Source organism: Acinonyx jubatus, chromosome F2 (genome assembly GCF_027475565.1).
Source record: "Acinonyx jubatus isolate Ajub_Pintada_27869175 chromosome F2, VMU_Ajub_asm_v1.0, whole genome shotgun sequence".
Lineage (NCBI taxonomy): Eukaryota > Metazoa > Chordata > Mammalia > Carnivora > Felidae > Acinonyx > Acinonyx jubatus.
Window position 1 is genome coordinate 7,765,630 of NC_069394.1, and position 25,925 is coordinate 7,791,554.

General features: G+C 47.8%; 1 protein-coding gene across 10 annotated transcripts in view; it reads left to right on the top strand.

Moving 5' to 3' along the window:
* ZFAT (zinc finger and AT-hook domain containing) overlaps positions 1-25,925 on the top strand; it is a 282,959-nt gene that overhangs the window by 177,801 nt on the left and 79,233 nt on the right. For 7 of the 10 annotated variants that reach the window (XR_008292503.1, XM_053208117.1, XM_053208119.1 and 4 more), the window contains 4 exons: positions 12,848-12,964; positions 13,166-13,253; positions 15,893-16,042; positions 17,823-17,996. Coding sequence is in view for 9 of the 10 variants with exons in the window: in XM_053208117.1 (XP_053064092.1) it covers positions 12,848-12,964; positions 13,166-13,253; positions 15,893-16,042; positions 17,823-17,996 (529 nt within the window). In the remaining variant the exon portion in view is untranslated. The remainder of the gene's footprint in view (positions 1-12,847; positions 12,965-13,165; positions 13,254-15,892; positions 16,043-17,822; positions 17,997-25,925) is intronic. The other 3 variants (XM_053208115.1, XM_053208114.1, XM_027063853.2) reach the window with 1 other exon arrangement.

The following is a 25,925-nucleotide window of genomic DNA, read 5'->3' on the forward strand; positions in this document are numbered from 1 at the left end:
TCCGGGTCCATCCCAGTTGTAATAGGAGTCTGGGATAATTTGGCTGAGTTCCTATTTCTGTGACTCTCCACCATTTCTTTTTTTTCTTTTTTCATTTTTTTTAATGTTTATTCATTTTTCGAAAGACAGAGACAGAGTGAGAGTGGGGGAGGGGCAGAGAGAGAGGGAGACACAGAATCCGAAGCAGGCTGCAGGCTCCGAACTGACAGCTCAGAGCCCAACGCGGGGTGGGGCCCACGAACCGCGAGATCATGACCTGAGCCGAAGTTGAACGCTCAGCCGACTGAGCCACCCGGGCTCCCCTACTCTCCACCATTTCTTAGCTAATGATGCACCCAATGATCAGAAGGTGTGAGTACATGTAATATAGTCTCTCCTTGCAGACCCTCCTTCTCTTGAGCAACCAGATGGTGTGACTTAGCATCCAGGATGTATTGGCATCCAGGTCGTGTGGAGAGCCAGTCAGGGGAGGCAGTTAATGATGCTGCCGGAGCAAGCCCACTTTTTACGGCACTGTGCAGGCTTTGTGCAGGGGAGACTTAGGAGAACCCGGCAGTGATGAAGTGCCACGGGCTTTGGGTTGTGATGTGCTGTAGTTCAGACCTCGTATCCACCCCTGTGATCTTGGGCGTTTGCCGAGCCTCTGCTTTCTCAGCTATAACGCGAAAATTAGGTACCATCTCCTGCCCCTTGGGGTTGTGGCGAGTAAATTAGAAAATATATGTAGGGGTGCTGGGTGGCTCTTGAGCTCAGCACAGGTCACGATCTCACAGTTTGTGAGTTCAATCCCCGCATCAGTCTCTGCACTGTGACAGTGTAGAGCCTGCTTGGGATTCTCACTCTCTCTCTTTCCCTCTCTCTCTGCCCCTCCCGTGGCTCTCTCTCTCTCAAAATAAATAAACTTGAAAAAGTATATATATGTGGAACACTCAGGTCAGTTTTTTCAGTCCCTAGGTCATGGTCCATTTGGATAGTTGTGAAATCAGTGGATTTCAGCTAGTAAGTTGAGCACAACTAGTGAGCATATCTTAAGAATGAAGTTTGGTAGAATAAAATAGAAATCACCAGTCTTAGTCACCCTGACCCAGGGTTAAGTTTTGTTTTCTGAGGCCTTTGTTTCCACGTTGCCAAACGGGTGGCCCCCTGTGGGTCCCAGGAAAGAAGTTGGTAAGTTGCTGACCCAGCTGATGTAACTCATGACACCCTGAATCAGAATCACATGGGGTGAGAGGTCGCCGGGCTCTTGCCCCCACTGTAATTTGAGGGGGACCTGGGAATCTGTGCCTTCAGTCCCTCCTGATGGACACGTTTGAAATGGCAGGAAACAGAGCAGATGGTGACTGCTCAGGATATGTCAGTCTCTTCCCTTTATCTCCAGCTTGGGCGCTCTCCAAGAATACCTCACAGGTATCCAGCCGATCTGAGGGCGCCGTGGCAGCCACACGCCTGCCCGCCCTTGGGAACGGGCACATTTTGGTGTCACGTGCTGACTCCGCCCCTCGCAAGGCTGTGGCTTCGCTTCCGAACTTCTCTGAGAGTTCGCTTCTGCAAAGCGCACCAGGCTTGCTGTGGGGACTCGGGGATGATGGATGTGAGGGCCACGGCACAGGTCCGGGTGTCCAGGGGAGAGGCGGGTCTGAGCTAGCTCGTCCTTCCCAGTAGCAGGAGGAGGAGAGCGGTAGTATTGGGCCGGTGGAGGACGCATCCGTCCATCCATCCAGGGCGTGGTGGTCTCTTGGCACGTGTTTGAAATTAGCGCTTGCCCGGTCTTTGAAAAGTGCTTGGTCTGTTTTTGGCTACTAGGGTACACATGTTTAAAACATCTTGCATGTACTTGCTGGAGGTAAAGTAAAATAATATCTTGTCAAGAAAACACAGAGAAAGTAGAGGAACCCACCCTTTGGATCTTTCTGGAAATAAATGGATTTGTCATTTTTTTTTTTTTTTTTTTTTTTTTTAAGTGGAGGAAAATATTATTGAACTAAAGCGATTGGATATGAGGTTTTCCTTTTCTAAGGGCCGGGAGCCAGATGGACTTTTCCTCTGTGATCGCAGACCATTTGTTTCTGTGTCACCGTGTTTGGGCATTTATCCGCAGCCCTGGGGACCTAGGGCTGGCAGAGCTTCCTGGGTGGAAAAATGCAGCTTCCGTGAGCAAGGCCAGTGTGCAGAATTGGAGGGCATGGCCTGGCACAACAAAACTGCTTTCAGCGGACAGGATGATCCTGGAGTCAGACTTCTAAATGGAGCACGTTTGGGGCTTTTATCTAGCTTGTTCAAATCAGTCCCCATTTCAGGGTCACCTTTTCTGCCTTCGTCATGTCTTCTGCCTCTGTGTGTTGGCAGTTCTCAGTGGCTCACGGGCCCCTTGAGGCCAGGGCCAGTGCCTCACACCTCTGTCCTCCACGCAAGGCCTGGCACGTAACAGGGGCCCTTGGAACGTCTGAGGAATGAAAGAGTGAGTCCATGGAGGACAGCAGATCCCATAACCATAGCCTTTTATTCCTGAGAAATTGGTCAGGGTGCAGTCTCCCACCTTATTTTTTGAACTTGAAATCAAATATTTTATTTTAGTTTTTGTTCTTTTTTAAAGCCTATTTATTTATTTTGAGAGAGAGAAAGAGAGAATCCCAAGTAGGGCTCGAGCCACAAACCCTGAGATCATGACCTGAGCTGAAATCAAGTCGGGCACGTAACCGACTGAACCACCCAGGCGTCCTGATGTCAGATACTTTATAGGAGTAGTAATTATGCGATAGTGAATTCCCTTGGTGGCAGGGGCAGGTTGCTGTTCTCCGCCCACTGCTAGTTTCGGACTTGAGAACTGCCCAGTTGCTCTGGGGGCCAGGGCACCTGCTGTAGAGCTGTTGACCAAGGTGAGGTTCACCCAGGCAGAGAGCCAGGGCCTGAGCCTACGCCCAAGCCCTGGGGCTACTCCTGCGCCCCACACTGTGGCCACAGACTCTAGCTGATGCCTTTCTTCTTTCAAAGGGTCCTGTGTTGCTTTGAAGGCCGTTTCCACCAGAGCAAACAAACTCCGAGGTCTGGGCTCCTTGACCGTCATTATTACCGCACGGGCCTCTCCCTCTCCGCCTCTGCCGGGAACTCTTTTAACAACCGCCCCTTTTAAGTTTGCTGTGTCAGTTTGGGTTTTCATCTCCGGCACGGAACTGAGGTCGAAAAAAGAAATAAATGAGTCCTAAGAGTGCGCCCTCCTCCCAGCACCCTTTCCCACCGCCTGTGTCCTTCTGACAATCTTCAAAGACATCAAGAAATGAGGGGCCCTGATAAGCTCTAAGATAAATTGCTTTCAGACTATCAGAGATTAAAAGAAAAAAAAAATCAAATAGCAAGGACTCAGGGGAGATCACTGTAAACTCCTTCAAAGCCCTTCTGAACGCCTCTATCATCTCTGCTGATGAGGGCACTGGGGGCAGCTGACAGGCCTCCTCCAGGACGTGCACCAGGCCCAGTGGCGTGTTTCCAAACGGTCTGTGAGCACGAGTTCCTGTGTGCAGACCCAGGGAGTGATGGAGTGACCTGGAAGGGTCAAGGGCAGAGGAGGACAGTGACAGAAACATCCCGAGCAGCCCTGAGCCCACGATGTAGCCTGCGTGGAAGTCTGTGGCATTGGCTGCGTGCAAAGCTCAGGGCAGCTTCCCTAGAGCTGCCTGGACCCCTGGGACCCCTGAGCTTGGCAGACATTACTTGGAACCCAGGTGTTTTGTGGGAAGTGCATCCAGACCTTTTGGTGGTTCAGGGGGACTTTATTAGGTTTTGTTTTTGTTTTTAAATACCCTTCTCCTGAGTGTGCTCTGGGGAGCACCACCCCCAGGAGAGGTTCTGCAATGGCAGCAACTAAACCACAAAGGAATTTGGGAGGGTGCTGGCTCAGTTCCCTCTTGGAGACTCCCAGGCTGCGTTAGCCCCCAAGAAAGTCTGGTGTCTGAGGCTGAGTTGCATTGATAGCAATGCTGCAGCCACAGCAGCAGAGTCTTTCAGATTTATTGAGTGCTCACCATAAGCCAGGCTCTGTTCTAAGCACTCTATGTGTGTTGTCTCAAACTTTATTGTTTAGAACAGTTTTAGGTTCACTGCAAATTGAGCGGAAAGTGCGGAGATTTCTCTGTCCCCAAACGTGCACTACCTTCCCCACCATTGACATCCCATACCACAGTGGTACCTTTGTTGTAATCAGTGAACGGGCATTGACACACTAGTCACACCCAGAGTCTGCAGTTAATTACATTAAGGCTCCCTCTTGGTGCTGTACATTCGGAGGGTTTGGACAAATGGATCATGACGTGTGTCCACCATGCAGAGTAGTTTCACTCACCTAAAATTCTCCTTGCCCGCCTGTTCATCCCTCCCTTCCCCCTGCATTCTGGCCACTGTGGACCCTTTGACTTTCTCCATCGTTCTTTTTCCAGAATGTCATACAGTTGGAATCCTATAGCATGTAGCCTTTCACACTGGCTTCTTTCACTTAGTTACATGCATGTAAGTTTCTTCCCCATCTTTTCATGGCGTGAAGGCTCATTTCTTTTTAGTCCTGAGTATATTCCATTGTTTGGTTGTACCACAGTATATCTGTTTGTCAGTATTATGGATTTGGGCCATTGTAACAGGTCTATAGTAGTATCTCATTCTTGCTTTAATTTGCATTTCCTGATGAGATACGATGTGGAGCGTCTTCTCATTTACTTACTTTGGTGAGCTGTCTAGGTCTTTGGCTTGTTTAAAATTTTTTTTTTATTGTTGACTTTTAAGAGTTCTTTGCATATTTTGGCTAAGAGTCCTTTATCAGATATATCTTTGGCAAATATTTTCTCTCATTCTGTGACTTTTTTTTTTCTTCTCTTGACACCATCTTTCATAGAGCAGAAAATTTAATTTTAATGAAGCCCAGTTTATCGATTCAGTCTTTCATGGATTGTGCCTTTTGTTGTATCTAACAGGTCGTTATCATATTCAAGGCCATCTAGGTTTTCTTTTTTTTTTCTTTAAAAAAATTTTTTTTTAATGTTTATTTGTTATTGAGAGACAGAGAGACACAGAGTGTGAGTAGGGGAGGGGCAGAGAGAGAGGGAGACACAGAATCCAAAGCAGGCTCCAGGCTCTGAGCTGTCAGCACAGAGTCTGACACGGGGCTTGAACTCACAAACTGTGAGATCATGACCTGAGTCACCCAGGCACCCAGGAGCCCCCAACTAGGTTTGCTTGTATGCATTCTAGGAGTTTCATAGTTTTGTGTTTTACATTTAGGTCTGTGATCCACAACGAGTTAATATTTGTGGAAGACTGTAAGATGTGTGTCTGTCATTTTGGCTGTCCAGTTGTTCTAGCATCATTTGTTGAGAAAACTGTCCTTGCTCACTTGTATAGTATTTGCTGCTGTGTCAAAGATCAGTTGACTGGGCTCTATTCTCTTTCACTGATCTGCTGGTATTTTTTTTTTTTTTTTTTTTTTTTTTACCAGTGCCACACTGTCTTCATCATTGTTGCTTTATGATAAATCATGAAGTTGAGTAGTGTCAATCTTCCAACTTTGTTTTTCTCCTCCAATATTGTGTTGGCTATTCTGTTTTTGTTTTTGCCTCTCTGTATAAGCTTTACAGGCAATTTGTCCATAACCATAGAATAACTTGCTGGGATTTTGGTTGGGGTTGCATTGACTCTATATATAGATCCAGTTTTGAAGAACTGACATCTCAACCATATCGAGTCTTCCTGTCCATGAACATGGGATAGCTTTCTACTTTTTATTTTCTTTAATTCCTTTCATCAGCATTTTGTAGTTTTTCTCATATAGATCTTGTACATATTTTGTTACATTTATACCTAAGCATTTCAGTTGTGCATGGTGCTGATATAAATGGTATCATTTTTAATTCCAGATTCCACTTATTCATTGCTGGTATATAGGATAGCTATTGACTTTTGTGCATTAACTTTTTATCTTGTAACCTTGCTGTAATGATTGCTTATTAGTTCCAGGAGTTTTTTTTTTTTTTTTTTTTTATCTATTCTTCCAGACTTTCTACATAGAGGATTATGTCATCTGCAAACAAAGACAGTTTTCTCTCTTTTTTCCTGACGTGTATGTCTTTATTTCCTTTTCTTGCCTTATTGCTTTAGCTAGGACTTCAGTACAGTGTTGAAAGGAGTATTGGGAGATGACATTCTTGCCTTAATCTAATCTAATCATAGTGGGAAAACATCCAGTTCCACTCACTGTTAAGTATGATGTTAGCTGTGTTTTGTAGATAATCTTTGTCTAAAGTTGAGGAAGTTCCTCCCTCTTCCTAGTTTTACTGAGATTGTTTGTCATGAATGGGTGTTGCATTTTACGAAATTCTTTTTCTGCTACTATTGATATGAGCATGTGATTTTTATTTCTTAGCCTGTTGGTGTGATAGATTATATTATTTGATTTTAGAATGTTGAGTAAGCCTTGCCTACCAGGGATAAATCCCACTTGTTTGTGGTGTATAGTTCTTTTGTTGTTGTGTTTGAAGTTTACTTATTTTGAGAGAGAATGAGGGAGAGCATGAGCAGGGGAGGGGCAGAGAGAGAGGAAGAGAGAGAATCCCAGGCAGGCTCTATGCTGTCAGTGCAGAGCCTGATGTGAGGCTTGAACTCATAAACTAGGAGATCATGACCTGAGCTGAAATCAGAGAGTCAGATGCTTAACTGACTGAGGTACCCAGGCTCCCCATCCCATTTGGGGTATACAGATCTTATTATACATTGTTGGGTTTGATGTGCTAAGGTTTGGTAAGGATTTTTGCCTCTCTGTTCATGAGAGATATTGGTCTGTAATTTACTTTTCTTACAATGTTTTTGTCTATTTTTGCTATTAAGGTAATGCTGGCCTCATAGAATGAGTTAGGAAATAATTCCTCTGCTTCTGTTTTCTAAAAGAGATTGTAGAGAATTGGTATAATTTGTGCCTTATGTGTTTGGTAGACACATCTAGTCTTGATGCTTTTTCTGTTGGAAAATTATTAATTATTGATTCAGTTTCTTCAGTAGAGATAGGCCTATTATGATTATTTCTTTTGGCATGAATTTTGGCAGATTGTATCTTTTAAGGAATTGGTTTGTTTCATCTAGGTTGTCAAATTTGTGGGCGTAAAATTGTTTATGGTATCCCTTTACTACCTTTGTAATGTTCATGGGATCTGTAGTATGTCCCCTTTTTCATTTCTGATGTTAGTGGCTTCTGCCCTCCCTTTTGTCTAGTTAGACTGGCTAGAGGCTTAATGATTTTATTGATCTTTTCAAAGAACCAACTTTTGGTCTTGTTGATTTTTCTCTATTGATTTCCTGTTTTTAATTTAATTGGTTTCTGCTCTAATTTTTCATATTTTTTTTCTTATGCTTAACCTGGGTTTAATTTAGTCATCTTTTCTACTTTCCTAAGGTGGAAGTTTAAATGATTGATTTTAGATCTTCTTTTCTAATATTATACATTCAGTGCTATATAGATTTCCCTCCAAGTACGGCTTTCATTGCTTTCCATATATTTTGAGAAGTTGTGTTTTCATTTTTATTTAGTTTAAAATATTAAAAAAAATTTTTTCTTGCCATTTCTTCTTTAACTCATGTTATTAAAAGTATATTATTTAATATGTACATATTTTGATATAGTCTTAGCTGTCTTTCTTTATGATTACTAGTTTAACCCATTCTGAGCAAACACTGTATGGTTTCTGTTCTTTTGAATTTGTTGAGGGCTGTTTTATGGTCTAGAATGTGGTCTGTTTTGGTGAACGTTCTATGTGACCTTGAGAAGAACGTGTATTCTGCTGTTGTTAAATAAAGTAGTCTATGGATGTCAGTTTACCCAGTTGATTGATTGAATTCAACTGTGTTGTTGAGTTCAGCCATGTCCTCACTGACTTTCTGCCTGCTGGCTCTGTCCGTTTCTGAGAGAGGGGTGTTGATGTCTCCAGCTAAGACAGTAGATTTGTTTATTTCTCCTTTTGCCATTCTACCATTTTTTGCCTCGTGCTTTTTGACTCTGTTGTTAGATGCACGCATGTTAAGGATAATTATGTCTTCTTAGAGAATTGATTCCTTCAACATTGGGTAATGCCCCTTTTTATCACTGATAACCATCTCTGAAGTCTTAAATTAGTAAGCTACTTCCCGTTTCTTTTGATGAGTGTTAGCATAGTATATCTTTCTCCGTCTGTTTTCTTTTAATCTGTATGTGTCTTTAAATTTAAGGTGGGCTTCGTAGAGCCAACATATAGCTGAATCTTGTTTTTTGATCCAGTTTGGTAATCTCTCTCTTTTTTTTTTTTTTAAATTTTTTTTAACGTTTGTTTATTTTTGAGAGACAGAGAATGAGCAGAGGGAAAACAGAGAGAGAGGGAGACACAGAATGCGAAGCAGGCTCCAGGCTCTGAGCTGTCAGTGCAGAGCCCGATGTGGGGCTCAAACCCATGAACCGTGAGATCCTGACCTGAGCCGAAGTCGGACGCTTAACCGACTGAGCCACCCAGGCACCCTAGTTTGGTAATCTCTTAATTGGTGCATTTTAGATCATTGATGTCCAAAGTGATTATTGATACAGTTGAATTAATAGTTACCATATTTGTTACTCTTTTCTGTTTGTTGCCCTTGTTTTCTGTTTCTTGTCTTCTACTCTTGTTCTTTTCTGCCTTTTGTAGTTTTAACTGGGCATTTTATGGTTTCATTTTCTTTCCTTTCTTAGCATATCACTTACAATTTTTTTTTTTTTAACTTTTGCTAGTGTTTACCCTAGAACGTGCAGCATACATTTACATAGAATCCAAGTTAGCTTTCAGATAGCACTGTTCTACACTGTGGATAGTGTCAGTATCTTGTAGTAACACAATAATCCTAATTCCTTCTTCATATCCTGTGTATCATTGCCGGTATTTATTCACTTATATATAAGCACATATATGTGTATTGAATACATTGTTGCAGTTATTATTTTGAACAAACTTTCTTTTAGATCAATGAAGATTAAGATAAATAAAAGCTTTTATTTTACCTTTACTTCTTCCTTCTCTAGTGCTCTTTCTTTATGAAGATCAACTTTTGACTTTTTCCTCTTTGCTTTTTTTTTAACTTTATCTTGCTTTAATATTTCTTGTAAGACAGGTCTTAGTGGTAACAAATTCCTTCAATTTTGTTTGTCTGAGAAAGTATTTTCCTTCATTTTTTCCCCTTTCTTTCTTTCTTTCTTTTTTTTTTTTTTTTTTTTGAGAAAGAGCGAGCAAGACAGAGCACACATGGGTGAGCTGGGGAGAGGCAGAGGGAAGGGGAGAGAGAGAATCTTAAGCGGGCTTTGCACTGACATGATGAGGGGTTTGATCTCACAACTCTGAGATCATGACCTGAGCCAAAATCAAGAGTCAGATGTGTAAACAATTAGCCACCCAGGTGCCCCTCCTTCATGTTTGAAGGGTAGTTTTGCAGGGTACGGAATTCGGAGTTGGGTGTTTTTTCCTTTATGTAAACATTTCACTCCATTCTCTTCTTGCTTGTGTAGTTTCTGAGAAGTTGGGTGCAATTCTTATCTTTGTTCCTCTATAGGTAAGGTGTTTTTCTGTTTGGTTTTATTTTTTACCTCTGGCTTCTTTCAGTATTTTTTCTTTATCTTTGGTTTTCTGTAGTTTGAAAATGATGGGTGTAGTTTATTTGGTATTATTCTTACTGGATGTCCTCTGAGTTTTTGGGATCTGTGACTTGGTGTTTGACATCATATTAGAGAAGTTCTCAATCATTGTTGGTGTAGGTATTTCTTCGTTTTCTTTATCTCTTTCTTCTCATATTCCTACTACATACACATCCCTTCGATACTCTGTTCTGTGTTCATCAATCTTTCTGCTTGCTTTTCAGTTTAAAAATTCTTTCTTATATTTATTTATTTTTGAGAGAGAAGAGTGAGCAAGCAAGCGAGCGGGGGAGGGGCAGAGAGAAAGGGAAACACAGAATCTGAAGCAGGCTGCAGGCTCCGAGCTGTCAGCACAGAGCCTGACGAGGGGCTCCAGCTCACAAACTGCGAGATCATGCCCTGAGCTGAAGTCGGACGCTTAACCGACTTGAGCCACCCAGGCTCCCCTTGCTTTTCAGTTTTAGAGGCTTCTTTTGAGATATCCGTAGACTCCGAGATTGAGCTGTATCCAGTCTAACATGCCCATCAAAGGCTTTCTTCATTTCGGCCACCGTGGTTTTGATCTCTAGCATCTCTTTGTTGGTTCTGAGAATTTTCGCCTCTGCTTCCATTGCCCCTCTCCTTTACGTGCCGTCTGCTTTGTCCAGTACAGCTCTTACTCTTAGTGTGTACATCCAAGTTGTTTTAAATGCTTGGTCTCATAATCCCCAAATCCTTGCCATATCTGAATCTGCTTTTGACGCTTGCTCTGTCTCTTCAAACTGTGCTTTTTGCCTTTTCGTGAGTCTTGTGATATTATTCTTCCTTCCTAGCTGGACAGGATGTACTGGGTACAAGGACTTGACGTAAATAGGCATGTAGTAATGTATTGGTAAGGTGTGGGGGAGGAGAATCATTCTGTAACCCCGTGATTAGGGCTCAGTCTCTCAGGAGCCTCTGCCTATGGACATAGACTTCACCAGTGTTCCTCATTTTTTTTTTTTTTTCCAACTCCCTGAGGTGGGTAAGGATGGCTAAAGTGGGCCGGGTTTGGGTCTGTCCTTTCTCCCGTGTGGAAGGCTGTAGGGGGCTGGAATTGGGTACTTCTCCTCCTCCAGGTAGCTTAGTCTCCGATAATACCCCGGCAAGCTAGGCTCTGGTAAACTGGTTTCCTCTGGGGGGCAGGTGTTGTCAAGGATAGAATGCTCCAGCGTGTTTCAGAATGGTTCCTTTTCCCTTCTCCCTGCCAGAAGTATGGGTTTTTCTCTGATGCTCACTGTGAGTACAGGGTGGAGGCCCTAGGGGTAAAACTCACAAAAGTGGGTGCCCCTGGAATGCTGAACTCTCCTACTTGGCCCTGGTGAGTTTCCAGCAGCTTATCAATTCCAGTCTTGGTTGCCCTACTCTGGTCCTGGTTTTCTGGGGGGTGTCTGCCTGTGGGATTTTGCTCCAGTAAGTTGTGATTCTCTGCCTTCTCTTCAGGTTGGGGGCACTGGCTTGCCCCTGTGACGTCACGTGTCTTAAGGGTTAAGAAGGGTTGTTCCTTTCTCAGCGTATTCATCTATTGTTAGGATGGAGTAGAAACTTCTGAGCCTCTCCCGTGCTGGACTAGAAGTTGTGAGTCTGCTTTATGTGTTTGTAATTTCATTTTCCCTCATAGCAACAGGCGGTTTTTATTGCCATTTTACGAGTGAGGAAACCAAGGCACGGACGGTTAAGTCATTTGCCCAGGGTTCCCGAGCTAAGTGGCGAAACCAGGATTTGAGCTCGGGGTCTGTGAGTCCTGAGTCTGTGCTCTTGGTCACTGTCTTATAGGAGCAGGAACTCTGGACTACAGGGGTCTGCCTTGGACACCCATCTCTGCCCTCCGGGGGGTGTGGCCTTGGGCGGCTCTAAATGCCCCGTAGGTCGTGGCATGTAACACACAGCACTCCGGACGAGGAACTTCGGAAGAAATGGTCGCTGTTGCTGCTGCTGTTATTAGTCTGAGTTGACTGTGTTTCTGGGTGGCTCTGAGGATTGTGTTCGTTTACTAAGACATGAGAGCACTTGGTTGGATGCTGAGCTCCTGGCAGGTGCTCAACAAACGGTGGGGGTTCGTTCTGTAAATGCAGGTGAGCGCAGACTGGGAACACCTTCCGGAACTATCCTTGCAGTCACGGCTCCTGCGGCTCTTGCAGGCTTGTGAAGTTTGTTCACACAGGTCACGCTTCTGAAGCTTCTCGTGGGTTTTTGCGGGCGTTTCTCTGAGTGATTCGTGTGCAGCCTCACTTGGTTGTCTTTCCTGCCAGGGGCGCCGAGGGTGGGAGCACGAGTGAGACCCATACGCGTGGCTCTCTGTTGTCTGGCCGCCTCTCCCACCTGTCTGGAGCCCCTGCAGAGCAGGTGGAGTCCGGAGGCCGACCTTTCCCTTCCTCAGCTTACCCCTCGCGCTCGTCCCTCGAGCGCCTGTACCACCGAGTGGCATGAACAACCGATGTTTCTGGTCGCGCAGTTCTGGAGGCTAGCGTTCCAAGATCAAGGTGTCAGCGAGGTTACTTCCTCCTGAGGGCCATGGGCGAGAGTCTGTTCTCTGCCTCCCTCTGAGCTTCCAGCGTTTCGCCAGCAATCTTTGTCGTTTCTTGGCTTGTAGACTCGCCACCTGGATTTCTGCCTTCATCTCCACGTGGGATCCCCCTGTGTGCATGTCCCTGTCCAAACACCCGACCTGTTGGATGGCGGTCCGCCCTGATGACTTCTTCTTAGCTAGTTACAGCTGCAGTGACCCTCTTTCCAAATGAGGTTTCATTCCTAAGTACTGGGGGGTTAGGACTTCACTACGTGGATTTTGCAGGAGACACGGTTTAACCCATAACACCCACCCTCCGGGGACAGTTGGCCCATGAACTAGCCCAATAGTGAGCCGAGGGAAAAGGCAGATGAGCAGAGCTAGAGCCTGATCATTCACAAGCGTTTCTCCTTTCGTGGGAGCTGGATCCACGAAGCGAGGAGCATGAACCTCCGTGGACGCGGCCTGGGGAGTAGCAGGAGGGGCCCGGGTGGGCCTGTGTGCGTTCAGGTTCAGACGCCCGCTCTTCCTCTCAGACTCGGGGCTCATCCCTCTGGGCCTCGGTTTCTTCATCTGCAATGTGAGCACAGTAATGCTTGTCCACTGAGGGCGGTTGTGAGTCCCAGTAAAATAACTCTGTGAAACCCCCCCACACCACGCAGAGAGCATTGGAGGACATAATACGCATTGGGTCGCGGAGCAGCACCGGTCTGCATGGTAGACCTCGAGGCCCAGCCCTGCCCTCTGCTGGCCCGGCCACCTTCACTGGACCCTCGTCTGTAAGCCCCGTCCCTCCCTTCTGACGCGGAGCCGCTACTGTTCCTGGGCTGTGAGGGCCAGGTGCAGGGGCATGTCACACGCTTGCAAAGGTGCACTGTGGTCTGGCCGTGGTGGCGGTGGTGGTGACGGTGGTGGTGGACGTTCCATGGAGCCGAGGTTTAAGTGGGATGCTTAAATGACTGTGCTCTCTTTCTGTTAAGGACAAAAGGAGTTATTCTTGTCCTGTGTGTGAAAAGTCTTTTTCAGAAGATCGATTGATCAAGTCGCACATCAAGACCAACCATCCGGGTAAGGTTATGCATTTTGGAGAGGAAATTAACTTTAAGATGCTTATGTTTCATTCACTTATTCGTTCGTTCATTCATTCATTTATTTTTAATGCGTTTTTAATTTATTTTCGAGAAAGTGCTGAGCGGGGGAGGGGTAGAGGGAAAGGGGAACCAGGATCCGAAGCGGGCTCTGAGCCAAACACGGGCCTTGAGCTCCTGAACCGTGAGATCGTGACCTGAGCCCAAGTTGGACCCCTAACTGACTGAGCCACCCAGGCACCCCTAAAATGCTTATGTTTATTTTAAAACACAGCATTACATGTCAGCTGCACTAAACGGAAATAAAGAGGGACGGAGGTATGAGTAAATTTAAGGGATACGATTACCTTTATTTAAGGCTGGGAATTTATAACCATTTACTTCATTTTATCCTTTCATCTGGCCTTGAGATACTCTCCCCACACTGTCATCTCCCTTCCCCCTTTTCATGTGCACTTTGAATGCCTTCAGATGGGTCACTTACAGTGCAGGTCTGACCTAGACTCCACTCCCTGGAAGCCGGTGCCTGGCCCCTGTGAAACACTTGTTCCCCAGCAGGGTGGTTTATGAAGGGTGTGCACTCCCAGACTGAGGAGCCTTGGCGAGTCGGGGTGACTGTCACCCTGGGTCTCCTCACACTGGTTTCCTTAGCCACTTAGAGGTGTGAGCACGAGCCACCTGGCCACTGCCTGCCACACTTCCGTTCTCGCCAACTGGGATACATTTCCTCCATTCTGCCCCGTTAATTCCTGTTTGTTCTCTGTGTTCTTCCTTGGGGAGGATGTGAGGGCTCCCTGGCTGGGGACGCTGACCCCTTGTGTTCAGGTCATTGCCACCTCCTTGCCACCCCGTGAGAGCCTTGGGGTAGGGCTGCCACCGTTAAGGCCCATCCCCAGATCTGGGTGTCACACGGGCAGGCCCGGGGGCACAGATGTGGGTGCTGACGTGGGTGCTGTGTGTGGCAGAAGTGAGGGACAGGTAAGCCGGTGCACTTCCCCTGCGTCCCTGTCCCTTTTCTCTTTGTTTCGTGTCCGCTCTTGTCTTCGAGCACCGACTGCCTGATTACCAATGATAATGGGGAAAAGAGAGATCACAGGGTTCACGAACTCTCACGTTCTGTCCGGGAGCAGATGGAGCCCTGAGGCCTTCACCCGTGGTGTCCTGGTGGCCTCGTCCTGCCCTCCCCGTGTCGGCCTGTGTCCCGTGTCACCCGCGTCCGGTGTGAGCCGGGGATGCTCATTTAAACCGCCCAACCTTTGCTCATGAACATGTGTGAGCTGTTCTTTCTCTTTGGCTGAAACTTCAGATGTCTACAAAACAGGGTAACAGGAGGCACCCCAAGGATCCGTAAGAGCCTGGCCTCTGCACCCACGTGCCCTTTATCAGATTTGTTTCCTGTACTGACCCTCCAGACTTTTGTCCTAGAATATCTTCAAGTTCGTCCCACACACGTGCCATTTCCCGGTAAAAGAACTTAGGATGCATCTGTAGCAAGTAAGGGCGTCTTCTGAACACAGCCACTGGGTCGCCATTAAAACAGACTTGTTATGAGGAGTACTGGGTGCTATGTGTTACATTCTAAATCTGAAACCAATTCTACCCTCTATGTGAGCCAACTAGAATCTTTTTTTAAATTTTTTTTTTTAACGTTTATTTTTGAGAGAGACAGAGACAGAATGCAAGTGGGTTAGAGGCAGAAAGAGGGAGACACAGAATCCGAAGCAGGCTCCAGGCTCTGAGCCGCCAGCACAGGGCCCGACGCGGGGCTTGAAGTCACGGACCGTGAGATCATGACCTGAGGCGAAGTCGGACGCTCAACCGACTGAGCCCCCGGGCGCCCCTAGCCAACTAGAATTGAAATAAAAACGTGAGGGGTGCCTGGGTGGCGCAGTCGGTTAAGCGTCCGACTTCAGCCAGGTCACGATCTCGCGGTCCGTGAGTTCGAGCCCCGCGTCAGGCTTTGGGCTGATGGCTCAGAGCCTGGAGCCTGTTTCCGATTCTGTGTCTCCCTCTCTCTCTGCCCCTCCCCCGTTCATGCTCTCTCTCTGTCCCAAAAAAAATAAATAAACGTTGAAAAAAAAAAATTAAAAAAAAAAAAAAAGAAATAAAAACGTGAAATAAAAACAAAAGTAAAATCAGGTAAAACAAACAGAATTAATGGTAATTCCTTATCATTACCTACCATTAGTTCATTTAAAATTTCCCGAGTCCACCGAAGATTGTTTGAATCAAGACTCAGGCATTTTGTGCTTAGTTGTCCCGTCACTCGAGTGTCTTGTATTCTGTGGGACACCCCAGCCCACTTTTGTTCCCGTGACATCAATTTGTTGGAGGGACCGGGTCACTTCTCCTGTAGATGATTTCACGTCCTGCATTTGCGTGACGGTGCCTTGTGGCATTGTTTCTCTGTCCCTCACGTTTTATGCTCACAGATATTTAGATCTGAGACTTGTAGATTCTGGTTTAACTTTTAGGCCGAAATTCTATTGCTGGACTCCATGGGGCACATCTGGATTTGTCACGTTAGTGCTGGGGTTCGGGCACTGTCACGAGGTTCATGCCCATCTTCCATGAGCTGATCTCCTTTGGCTTCTGATGATCACCCTGCTTTTCATCTAGAGGTCTCCATGAGCACTATTTCCGAGGTTCTCGGGAGGAGGGTTCAGCTGAAAGGGCTGATTGGAAAGAGAGCCATGAAGTGCCCGTATTGTGATTTCTATTTCATGAAGAACGGCTCAGACCTTCAGCGTCATATTTGGGCTCATGAAGGTGAGTACTCATCTCTCAGGATGGAGCATCCTTTCAATGTCGTGCTTCTGAGCTTCACGCGGGAGCGCTTTAGGGGGAAGCCGTGTCGCCATGCGCCCTGCAGTTAGACTTTCTTCCACTTACCCAGAAACGTGTGCAGCAGCCAGCTGAGCTCCATGATTCCAGTCACTGCCTGTTCAGTGGCAAGTGCGGTGAGCAGAGGCATGCAGTTCTTTGTAGCTTTCGTTGGGATTGCAGCGAAATAAATCCGCACGACCCCTGCACTAGGCGGTGGGCTTCAGGAGGATAGGAACAGCACTGTCTCAGTCACGGAGGTGACTGGTGGCCGCCGTGGTGCACTGGCTCGGTAGGTGCTGAGGAAGTGTTGGTGTTGCACAGATGAGCAAAGGCGAAGAGGGCAGCAGAACGTCGTTTGGTCCCAGCATCGTGGAGGAAGAATCCAGGAGGCGGGAGGAACACAGGCTGTGCTTTTGGGGTGCTTGCCTAGGAGGGGAGGAACGGGGAGCACACTCGGGGGCTTTGGGCAGTTGGAGGTTGGGAGACTGCCAGAGACAGTGGGCCACCAACTTTGCCTCCCGCCGTAGGGACGCGGCTTTCCTGGGGGTGAGGCTCAGTGGTGGGGGCAGGCGGAGCCCTTCTGGATGTTTGCAGAGGTCCCGCCTGTGAGTTAGGAAGCTGGGAAGCTGCGGGCAGGAAAACAAGAGGGCTCCTGGGGAGGACGGAGGATGAAGAGTTTCTACGGCGTGGCCAGAAGCACCTGCTCTCAGGCCTCGGGGGAAGTGCTGTCAGGAAGGGAGAGGCGGTCGGGTTGGTCAGCGATGCAGCAGGGCCCACGCCAGGCAGAAGGAGCTGAGGTCAAAGCGCGGTGGGGGAGGTGCGTTTGTTTACTGGCACGGGTGCACCCCAGCTCTGCGCCCCGGGCACACCTTGCAGCCTCCCTGAAGCCTCAGGTTCCTCCACTGCCAAGTCTCAGGCCTCGTAGACAGGGGCTGAACCTGCCGGGCGCGCAGCGTGGCAGGTTCCCCCTGCGCTCGGTGACGGGAACAGCGTCCCTCTCCCCATGCACGTGGCACCAGGTGTCGCAGCCTGTTTCACTTTACGTTCCCCCCTGGACAGAGGCCGCAGGGGCAGGGGCTTCTCCGCTTCAGAGAACCACCCCCCCCCCGCCCCACGCTCGCTACGGAGCAGGTCCTCAGCAGGTGTTTGCTGAGTGAAGGGAGAGCAGCCAGGATGCCCCACAGTCCAGGCCATTAGCCCAACACCAGCTGATGTCAGGGTTCTGTTTGGTGTATGAAAATGTGCTTTCACATCTGATCCTAGGTGCCCGAGCACGTTGGGTTTTGCACACAGACCCTTGTTTCCTTGAATTTTTGTCAGCTCACCGCAGTCCTGTTGGATTGAGTGAACGTGTGCTGCAGGGACTGCCCGGGGTCCGTGCCCTCAAGGGGTTCCCAGACCGCGGGGAGCGGCAGTGTGAACGACTTGTGATGCACTGTGGCAGTACAGCTAGCGGAGGGGTCCAGGACATTCGCTTGGGCGGGCCAGAGGAGACCGCCCAGGGGAGGCCCTGGCAGAGCCGGGAGGAAGGGCGTGGCGGGCCGAAGGAACAGCATGGCGGAGCAAGGCGAGGCAGGTGTGCGCCACGTTTAGGGACAGGCGGGTGCACTGCTTTGTTCAAAGTGGACGTGCACATGTATCCTTGGGATGCACACACGGATGCAGATAGGGGTGTGTGCGTGTGTGTGTGTGTGATTCTGTGTGTTTTCTTCCCCTCTGGTAGGCGTGAAACCCTTCAAATGTTCTTTGTGCGAGTATGCAACTCGCAGCAAGAGTAACCTCAAGGCTCACATGAACCGTCACAGCACTGAGAAAACCCACCTGTGTGACATGTGTGGCAAGAAATTCAAATCAAAAGGGACGTTGAAGAGTCACAAGCTCCTTCACACTGCTGACGGTGAGTCCAGGGCTCTGTACCGTAGTGAGATTGTTTCCCTCTTGAAAGTGTGGTTTGAGGGGCGCCTGGGTGGCTCAGTGGGTTAAACGCCTGACTCTTGATCTCGGCTCTGGCCGTGATCTTACGGTCAGTGGGATGGGGCCCCGTGTCTGGCAACACGTGCTCTCTCTCTCTCAAAAAAACCCCACAAAAACCCAAAAGTGTGGTTTGAAGCTGACATTCCAAGTTCAGCAGAAACTGTGGATGTGTTGCCTACAGGCAAGACAGAGCTGTGTCTTGTAGAATTTCAGTCCTGGGAGAGAGGGGACAGAACTCACCTGCTTCCTCATTTTCCCTGTGTTCAGTGTCGGAGGCTTGCCTGACCTCCACCAGTGCTTGCTGAACCTTGTGTGTGTGTGTGTGTGTGTGTGTGTGTGTGCGCATAGTGTGCAGGCGCACGCTCACACACACTCGTGTGTATACATAGGGCGGTGTATGCGGAGGGGACGCTGCTTCAGGGAACAAGGCACCCTCGGGAGGCCTTGATCTCAAAGTTGGAACCTTCTTCAGCCCTCCACCCCCACCTGAGCCTGAGGACCTTGAGTAGCAGCCACGCTCACGATCACACTCGACCTGATCACACCTGGTCCACTTGATTCACACTCAAGTGGATGCATATCAGCTAAGCCACCGCAGGGGTTGATATTCAGCCCCAAAGGGGGGCTCAGTTTAAAATACACACAATGCTTGGGCAAATCTGACCTTGGTGAAGTACACTTCAGTGGATTTCTGCTTTCATTCCTTCATTAAGAACCATGGATCGAGTTCTTCCTCCGGTCCAGCTGTGCCTGGGGTGTAGGGTCAGTAAGGAGCAGCCTCCGGCCCTGGGGAGTTTATAGCCCGGGGGTGGGGGGAGAACCACACACAGCTGTGCTGAAGGTGGATGCGGTGATGGAAGGCGGCTCGCAGCCCCGGGAGGAGGGTGTGAGTCGCCGTGGGCAGGACATGTGGTGGGCAGTGGTCACCGTGTCCAGGAGAGTCTCCCCGAGAGGGGCGGGATAGAGGGAAGACATGCAGAATCGTTGTAGGAAGCCAGGCAGCTAAACCACAAAGGCCTTTAACCTTTATTTATTTTCCTTTAAAAACCCCAGTTGTCGCAGGGTGTTGTGACTATTCCATGCAACAAGATTATAAACCATATTTATAAGTATATGGGTATTGAAGCACAATCATATACAAAAACTGGAGTTCACCGTAACAATCAGAGTGATTTCAGCAGTTACTTTTCGAGAGCGATACGGCCATTAGGTGACACCTTCATTGTAGAATGTTCCAGGGAACCCATGCTGGTGTGTGTGTGTATCTGGGTGAGCTCGGGGGATTGTGGAGAGGCCACATGCTCAGCGAGGCTTCGTTAGAGTTCAAGATCCAGGGCTTGCCCAAGGCTCAGTGGAGGCCAGAGCCATAACTATTCAGACTTCAGCACTGTGCTATAAATAAGAAAATCCATAAGCAAAATAATTAAAAATGCAGTGACAGTAAAGCAGTCTTATCCTGAGTAATGAAAGCATTAAGTCATGTAATTATTCATGAGTTCTGTGCCTCTGTTATTTTTTGACATGGAAGCACCCAAGTCACTGAAATGCCTAATAACACAGTGTCACTAATGAGGAGCGGCCGTCCTCAGTGCCGGGAGGTCTGGGGTGTCCACGGGGCTGTGGTGTCAGGGTCTGGGGGTGCACTCTTGGGGCCAGGGAGGGACACTGTGGCCTCATGCAGGGCTCTGAGGTCTGGGTTCTGGCCTGAAAGGCTTTGGGGAGGTGGGGCGTGTCTAATCAGGGGCTGTGGACCGACCACCGTCAGATGCGGAGGGGACCGCTGGAGTGGGCAGCGTGTCAGGGCGGGCATGGCAGTGGCATACTCAGCTTATGACACGTGTCACGTCACTTGCTTCCCCAAGCTCTTCAGCAGGAAAGGGAATTTGGAGAGGCAAAGGTGCTGTCTAGTGAAAGCAGGAAGACAGCCTTCCTGAAGTGCACCAGCTGTCTGCCCCACCTGGGCCTGAGTTTGGTGCGTCAGGACAAGGACATGAGACCGTCACACTTCCTGGGTCCCTCTCCGCCTCTGTGCTCTGTGAGGCCAGAGGCAGGTGGCTGGTGAAGATCTGGAGCTCCGTGGGGCAGGGTAGCTTCACCCGGTCTGAGTCTGGGCTGGTCTTTTCTTCCCGAGGGCTTCCAGTCTCGTGTTGTCTCGAAGGCCAGCTTGATGTGTGGATTGCTGGATCACAGGCCAGATGTCCCAGCTTCATGGACAGTCTGCTGTGTACCTATGATCAAACTATAGGCACTTCTTTTTCTTTGAAATTTTAAAAAAGCTTTGAAAAAAGTTTAGTTCCATCTCCTACCCACTTTTTCCGTGGCACTCGCATCTTGATGAATTTTAAAAGCTCTTTGCATATCAGTGGTTTGTCATAATGGTGCAAACATTTCCCTCCAGCTTACCATTTGCACTGACATTTTGTTTGTCACGGCTTTTTATGTACAGAAGTAAAATAACTTTGCATATGTAAATTTATCCGTCTTTTCCTTTATTTTTTTCTTCATGATTTCTCTGTGTTGAAAGAAACCCTCCACGTATTAGGGGAAAATTCTTTTGTATTTTCTTCAAGTTTTATTTTGGGGGTTTATAATGTTTATTAAATGTAATATTCTTGAAATTTATTTTGGTGTGTGGTGTGTGATAGGGATCTTTTTTTTTTTTTAACAGTTATCAATTAACATATTTACAGAGAAATCTGTTCTTTTCATTTTGTTTTGAAATTTGAATTTCTCAAGATGCTGGGCATGTTCTGAGATTTTTGTCTGTTTGGATAATCTGTGTCTAGAGTATGGTTTTATAAGGTGCTATTTTTATAAATCATTGTATGCACACGTATGTTATTCCTTTTTCTTTTTTTCTGGACATCTCTTAGGTTTTCTCAGTTATTACCCTTTTGGATAAGCTTTGAAACTGATTGGTCAAATTAAGAAAAATAACCTACCCTCCACCAAAGAAGGACACTCTCTCCTTCCCCAGGGATGCGCTTGGGAGCCATGTGACAACATGACACGTGCTGGGATCAGGGGTTTGGCTGCTTTGATGAGGCTGTCAGCCTGTAACCCTAGAATTAGCTCTTTATTTATTTTTAATGTTTATTTATATCGGAGAGAGAGAGAGAGAGAGAGAGAGAGAGAGAGAGAAAGAATGAGCAGGGGAGGGGCAGAGAGAGAGGAGACGCAGAGTCCGAAACAGGCTCCAGGCTCTGAGTTGTCAGCACAGAGCCCGACACAGGGCTCGAACCCATGAACCCCATGAGATCATGACCTGAGCTGAAGTGGGACGCTTAACCGACTGAGCCACCCTGGCGCCCCAGCTCCTTATTTGGAAACAGACGTTTAAGACCTGCCTGGAATGACTCGGTTTCTACTCTGTTGTGTCGGTGGCGATTCAATAGCTTGTCTCACAGAGAAGCTATGTGGGGTACGCAGGGCTGTGGAGGCCCAAGCCGCTCTTATCTCCCACCGCCTCTTGGCGTGGCCTGGGTCACATTACTTCTCTGAGCCTCCGTTTCCTCAGCAGTAAAATGGGGATGATTATACCCCCGTGCCTGATGGCCTTGGGGATCAGATGACAGAAGGAGCGCCCACTTACCTGGGCTTCACCTGCTGTCTCGCTGCTCCTTCTCAGTCTCCTTTCCTGGGGCCACCTTCGCACTGACTTCTCCCTCTTGGAAGTTCACAGTGCTCAATCCACAGATTTCCTCACTTGTTCCTGGGGCGTCTCCCGGTCTCCCCGTGCTTCCAACCGTTTATGTGGAAGGCTTCCCAGTTTCTGGGTGTGTGTCAAACCCCAGCAGCCCGCCAGATCCTTCAGAGCCCTCCTGGCCCTGAGGTGTCTCTTCTTGCCTTCTCTGTCTCAGGTGTCCTGTGTCGTTTCTGTGACGAACATGTGTTTGTCTCTGCCACTTGAACTCTTGCTAGTTCCTTCGTAGTTTCTTATGTGTTTCTTTTCTTTTTTTTTTTTTTTTAATGTTTATTTATTTTTGAGACAGAGAGAGACAGAGCGTGAGTTGGGGAAGGGCAGAGAGAGAGGGAGACATAGAATCCAAAGCAGGCTCCAGGCTCCGAGCCGTCAGCACAGAGCCTGATGTGGGGCTTAAACCCACAAGCTGTGAGATCATGACCTGAGCTGAAGTCGGACGCCCAACCAGCTGAGCCACCCAGGTACCCCTCTTCTGTGTCTCTTACTGTCCTCTGTCTCTAACGTGCATTGTAATTTCCTTATTCTTGACTTGCTGTGTCTTCCGTTGGACTGTAAGCTGCTCTAGCAGGGATTTTTGACCTTTTTTTTAAAAAAACAAACAAACTTTTTTTAATGTTTATTTTTGAGACAGAGGGAGACAGAGCATGAGTGGGGGAGGGGCAGAGAGAGAGGGAGACACAGAATCCGAAACAGGCTCCAGGCTCCGAGCTGTCAGCACAGAGCCCGATGCGGGGCTCAAACCCATGAACCGTGAGATTATGACCTGAGCCGATGTTGGACGCCGAACCAACTGAGCCACCCAGGTGCCCCAGGAGTTTTGACCTTCTACATCTGCTTTGTTTTGTAGCCCTGGCACCTAAACCAGTGCCTGGCGTGTGTGTGTGTGTGTGTGTGTATAGTAGGTGCTCAACAAATGTTTGTTGGTTGAATGAGTGAAAAAAATGTAAAGTACCTGGCATACCGTGCTTGGCATACAGAAGCACTCAGTGCGTTATTTCCCCCATGTCCTCTCTTGGATAGTTCTATTAAATCAAATGCTTGTGAATTGGATGTTTTAAAACACGGTAGAGGAACTCACCATTAAATGAATCTTTTTGGGTATCTTTCAGTGAAAAGGAATTGAGTAGTTACCCTCTCCTGTTCCCTGCTTGCAAGGCCAATTTTTCACATTTATTGGCTTCTTTAAAGTGATGTGTCCCTGTTTATTCATTCTTGTTTCCCAGAGGGGCTCATTACTGTACCTCAGAAGGGATAGGTCAGGGTGGGTGCAGGTCTCAGTTAGAAAGGTTTGCCGGTCAGTATGTACAAAGAGGGACACTGATCTGTGAAGGGCCTTATTAAGCCCTTTGCGTGCAGGCCAATGGTATGAAAGAAGTTAATGCAAAAATCATGCCGTAGCGTATTTCCTCCCTTTTGACTTTGAAGGCGGCCTACACATGTGCGGTCTAGAGGCTCTTACAGGATTCCGCCTTCCCTAGCAGATGGGGAAGGTGAAATGGGGCAGTGCCTTACTGTTAGGTAATCAAACAGGAATCCTCTAATCATGAAATGAAAAGCTCTTTGAAGCTCTGTGCTAATTCCTTCGGGTACCCCCCCTTCCCCCGCCCCATCTGACCTGCCCTCATGCACTTGAGTTAAGAAGTTTTCTGGCAAAACTTACAAAGAGGAATTATCCGAGCTTCAAGCACTCTTGTATGTGTCGTAATTAGACAAGTGGAGAGTTGAGTGTGGAACTTAGGTCTGAGTGGAGGACGTAGCATTTTTCCCCTCGCTCCTTCAGCTGATAATAAGAGATGCCATGGCTACACGTGGAGATATTCTGGGAGATGTAAGTGTGGACTTGCTTTTTCTCGTCTTTCCTCTAAAGGCGGAATCATCGTAGGATAAAGTAGCCCCGCTTATCCGGGGTCTCTTTACTTCTGAAAACATACACTCTGGAACCAGGAAGGTAACCAATGGAAAGTGGTGCCTGAGCAACGGGCTGGTTGACCCCTCCAAGTTCATGTCCTAGGCTCCAGTGCGACTGGTCCCTGCACAGCATCCTCGTCGTTGCTCTTACCTTTCGCCAGCTCACCCTGGAGTTAAAGGTTAAGGGCCAGGGGTGGGCATGGGCTCGGTGGGTTTCTGTGGCCTTTACCGGCCTGTGTCTGGGTGACGGGCCGCAGAGGGAGGACCGACTGCAGTGCCTTTTTATATGTGCGCCCTGGCTGGGTGCATCCGAAACACTTTCTCTCAGCGTTTTATAAACCATAGGAGTAACAGCCCGTAGTATAAAATGTACCAGACAGCTCACTGAATAGTTAGCTTAGACTAATACACAGATTTAACTGTTGAATAAGGCTTGGTTACCTAAAACCTCGCCAGGGTACAGGGTTCTCAAGCCACAAATTGCAAATCCCTGGCAACGTATCTGGAACTTCAACCCAGTTGTGGCACCCTGCCCGTTCCTGCTCTTTTCTCTGGCTCTGTGCCGCCCTCCGTTTCTTTCCATGTCTAACGCTGACCCATCCCTCCTTGTATCAGAACTGATGTGCTAATTACAGAGAGCCATCCGTCTCTTCAGTCTGCAGTTGCCTGAAGTTCAGTCTTAAAAGTACAGAGACTTCTTTAAACTGTATTCTTGTCGCGGTAGCTGTTTCTGTTCTGAGTTGCCACTGCCTAGATTACTGCCGATGCTGGGACTGTGGGGACAGTGCTCTGCGAAATACCTGCTGCAGAGTGTGCTGTGCTGCCTTTTAAAATTTTTTTTCTTTTTTCTTTTAGAGAGAGAGTGTGTGTGCACACACGGGGGGAAGGGGCAGAAGGTGGCGGGGCGGGGTGGGGGGAGAGGGAGGGAGGGAGAGAATCTTAAGCAGGTTCCATACTCAGCATAGAGCCCAGCACAGGGCTTAATCCCATGACCCTGGGACCATGACCTGAGCCGAAAACAAGAGTCAGATGCTCAACCGGCTGAGCCACCCAGGCGCTCCAGGGAGTTTTTCTTGTATTAGGCAGCACACCCCCATGGGCCAGGCTGTGTGGAGAGGCAGTAGGCAGAGTGGGTGCAATGGTGGGTTCCGGGAGGGCAGACCCAGGTTGGAACGACTTCCCGCCTGTGTGACCGTGAACCGGTCTTCACAGCCCTGTTAGTTTCCTGTGGCCACAGTGACAAACAAGCACAAATTTAGTGGCTTAAATCAACACAGATTTATTACATGACAGTTGTGGGGCTCAGAAATCTAAAATCAAGTTGTCAGCAAGTAGGGGCTACATTCTTTCTGGAGGCTGGAGGGGAGAATCTGTTTCTTTAGACTTTGCAGCTTCTAGAGTCTGTCGGTATCCTTTGGCTCATGAGCCCCTGCCTTCATGTTCAAGGGCAGCAGCAGAGCCCTGCCAATCTGTCTGTCCCTCTGCTTCCACAGTCATAGCTCCTCTGTGACCCTGACCCTCCTGCCTGTCTGCCATAGGGACCCTTGCGATTTCACTGAGCCCACCTGAATGGTATAGGATAATTGATCTCAAGATCCTTAACTGGGTCACATCTGCAAAATCCCTTCTGCCATGGAAGGTAATAGGCTCTGGGGATCGGGACCCGGATATGTTTGGGGGAGGGCATTACCTCCCACTGTGGGCTATGGGAAGATTACTTGGGTTCCTATTAAGTGTGTCAGCTCATTCTAAATGTTGGGTAGATATACCTGTTCCCCTGGCGGTCAGTGTCCTCATATTCTCAGTAACTCTGGACACAGCATAGGGACGGCTGTTTGTAATGCTTAATCTGCACCATCTCTGTCATTTAGGAAAGATCACATTTCTCTTCTCTCAGATACTCTCTCATTAGGATGGCACGGTGCAATAGTTAATATTTAAAGAGTATCAGTGTTGGAAAAGGTAAAGTCAGTGTTCTGATAAATTTACTTATGCAAAATATCACCTTTCGCAGTAAGACTGGATAAACAGTCATAATCAGGTGTTTTCACCTTCATGCCTCTAGATATTATTACTACTAATAGTCTGATTTGTGCATATTTAAGTATTTTAGTGCCTCTTCAAGTTTGAGGGGCCCACATAAAATTTGATTAGGCAGCAGTGACTTAACAGGTATTTCAAGCAAAGTGCCTTAAATCGGAAGGAATTTTCCATCGCTTGTCTCCTTTGTGTGCCGATGGA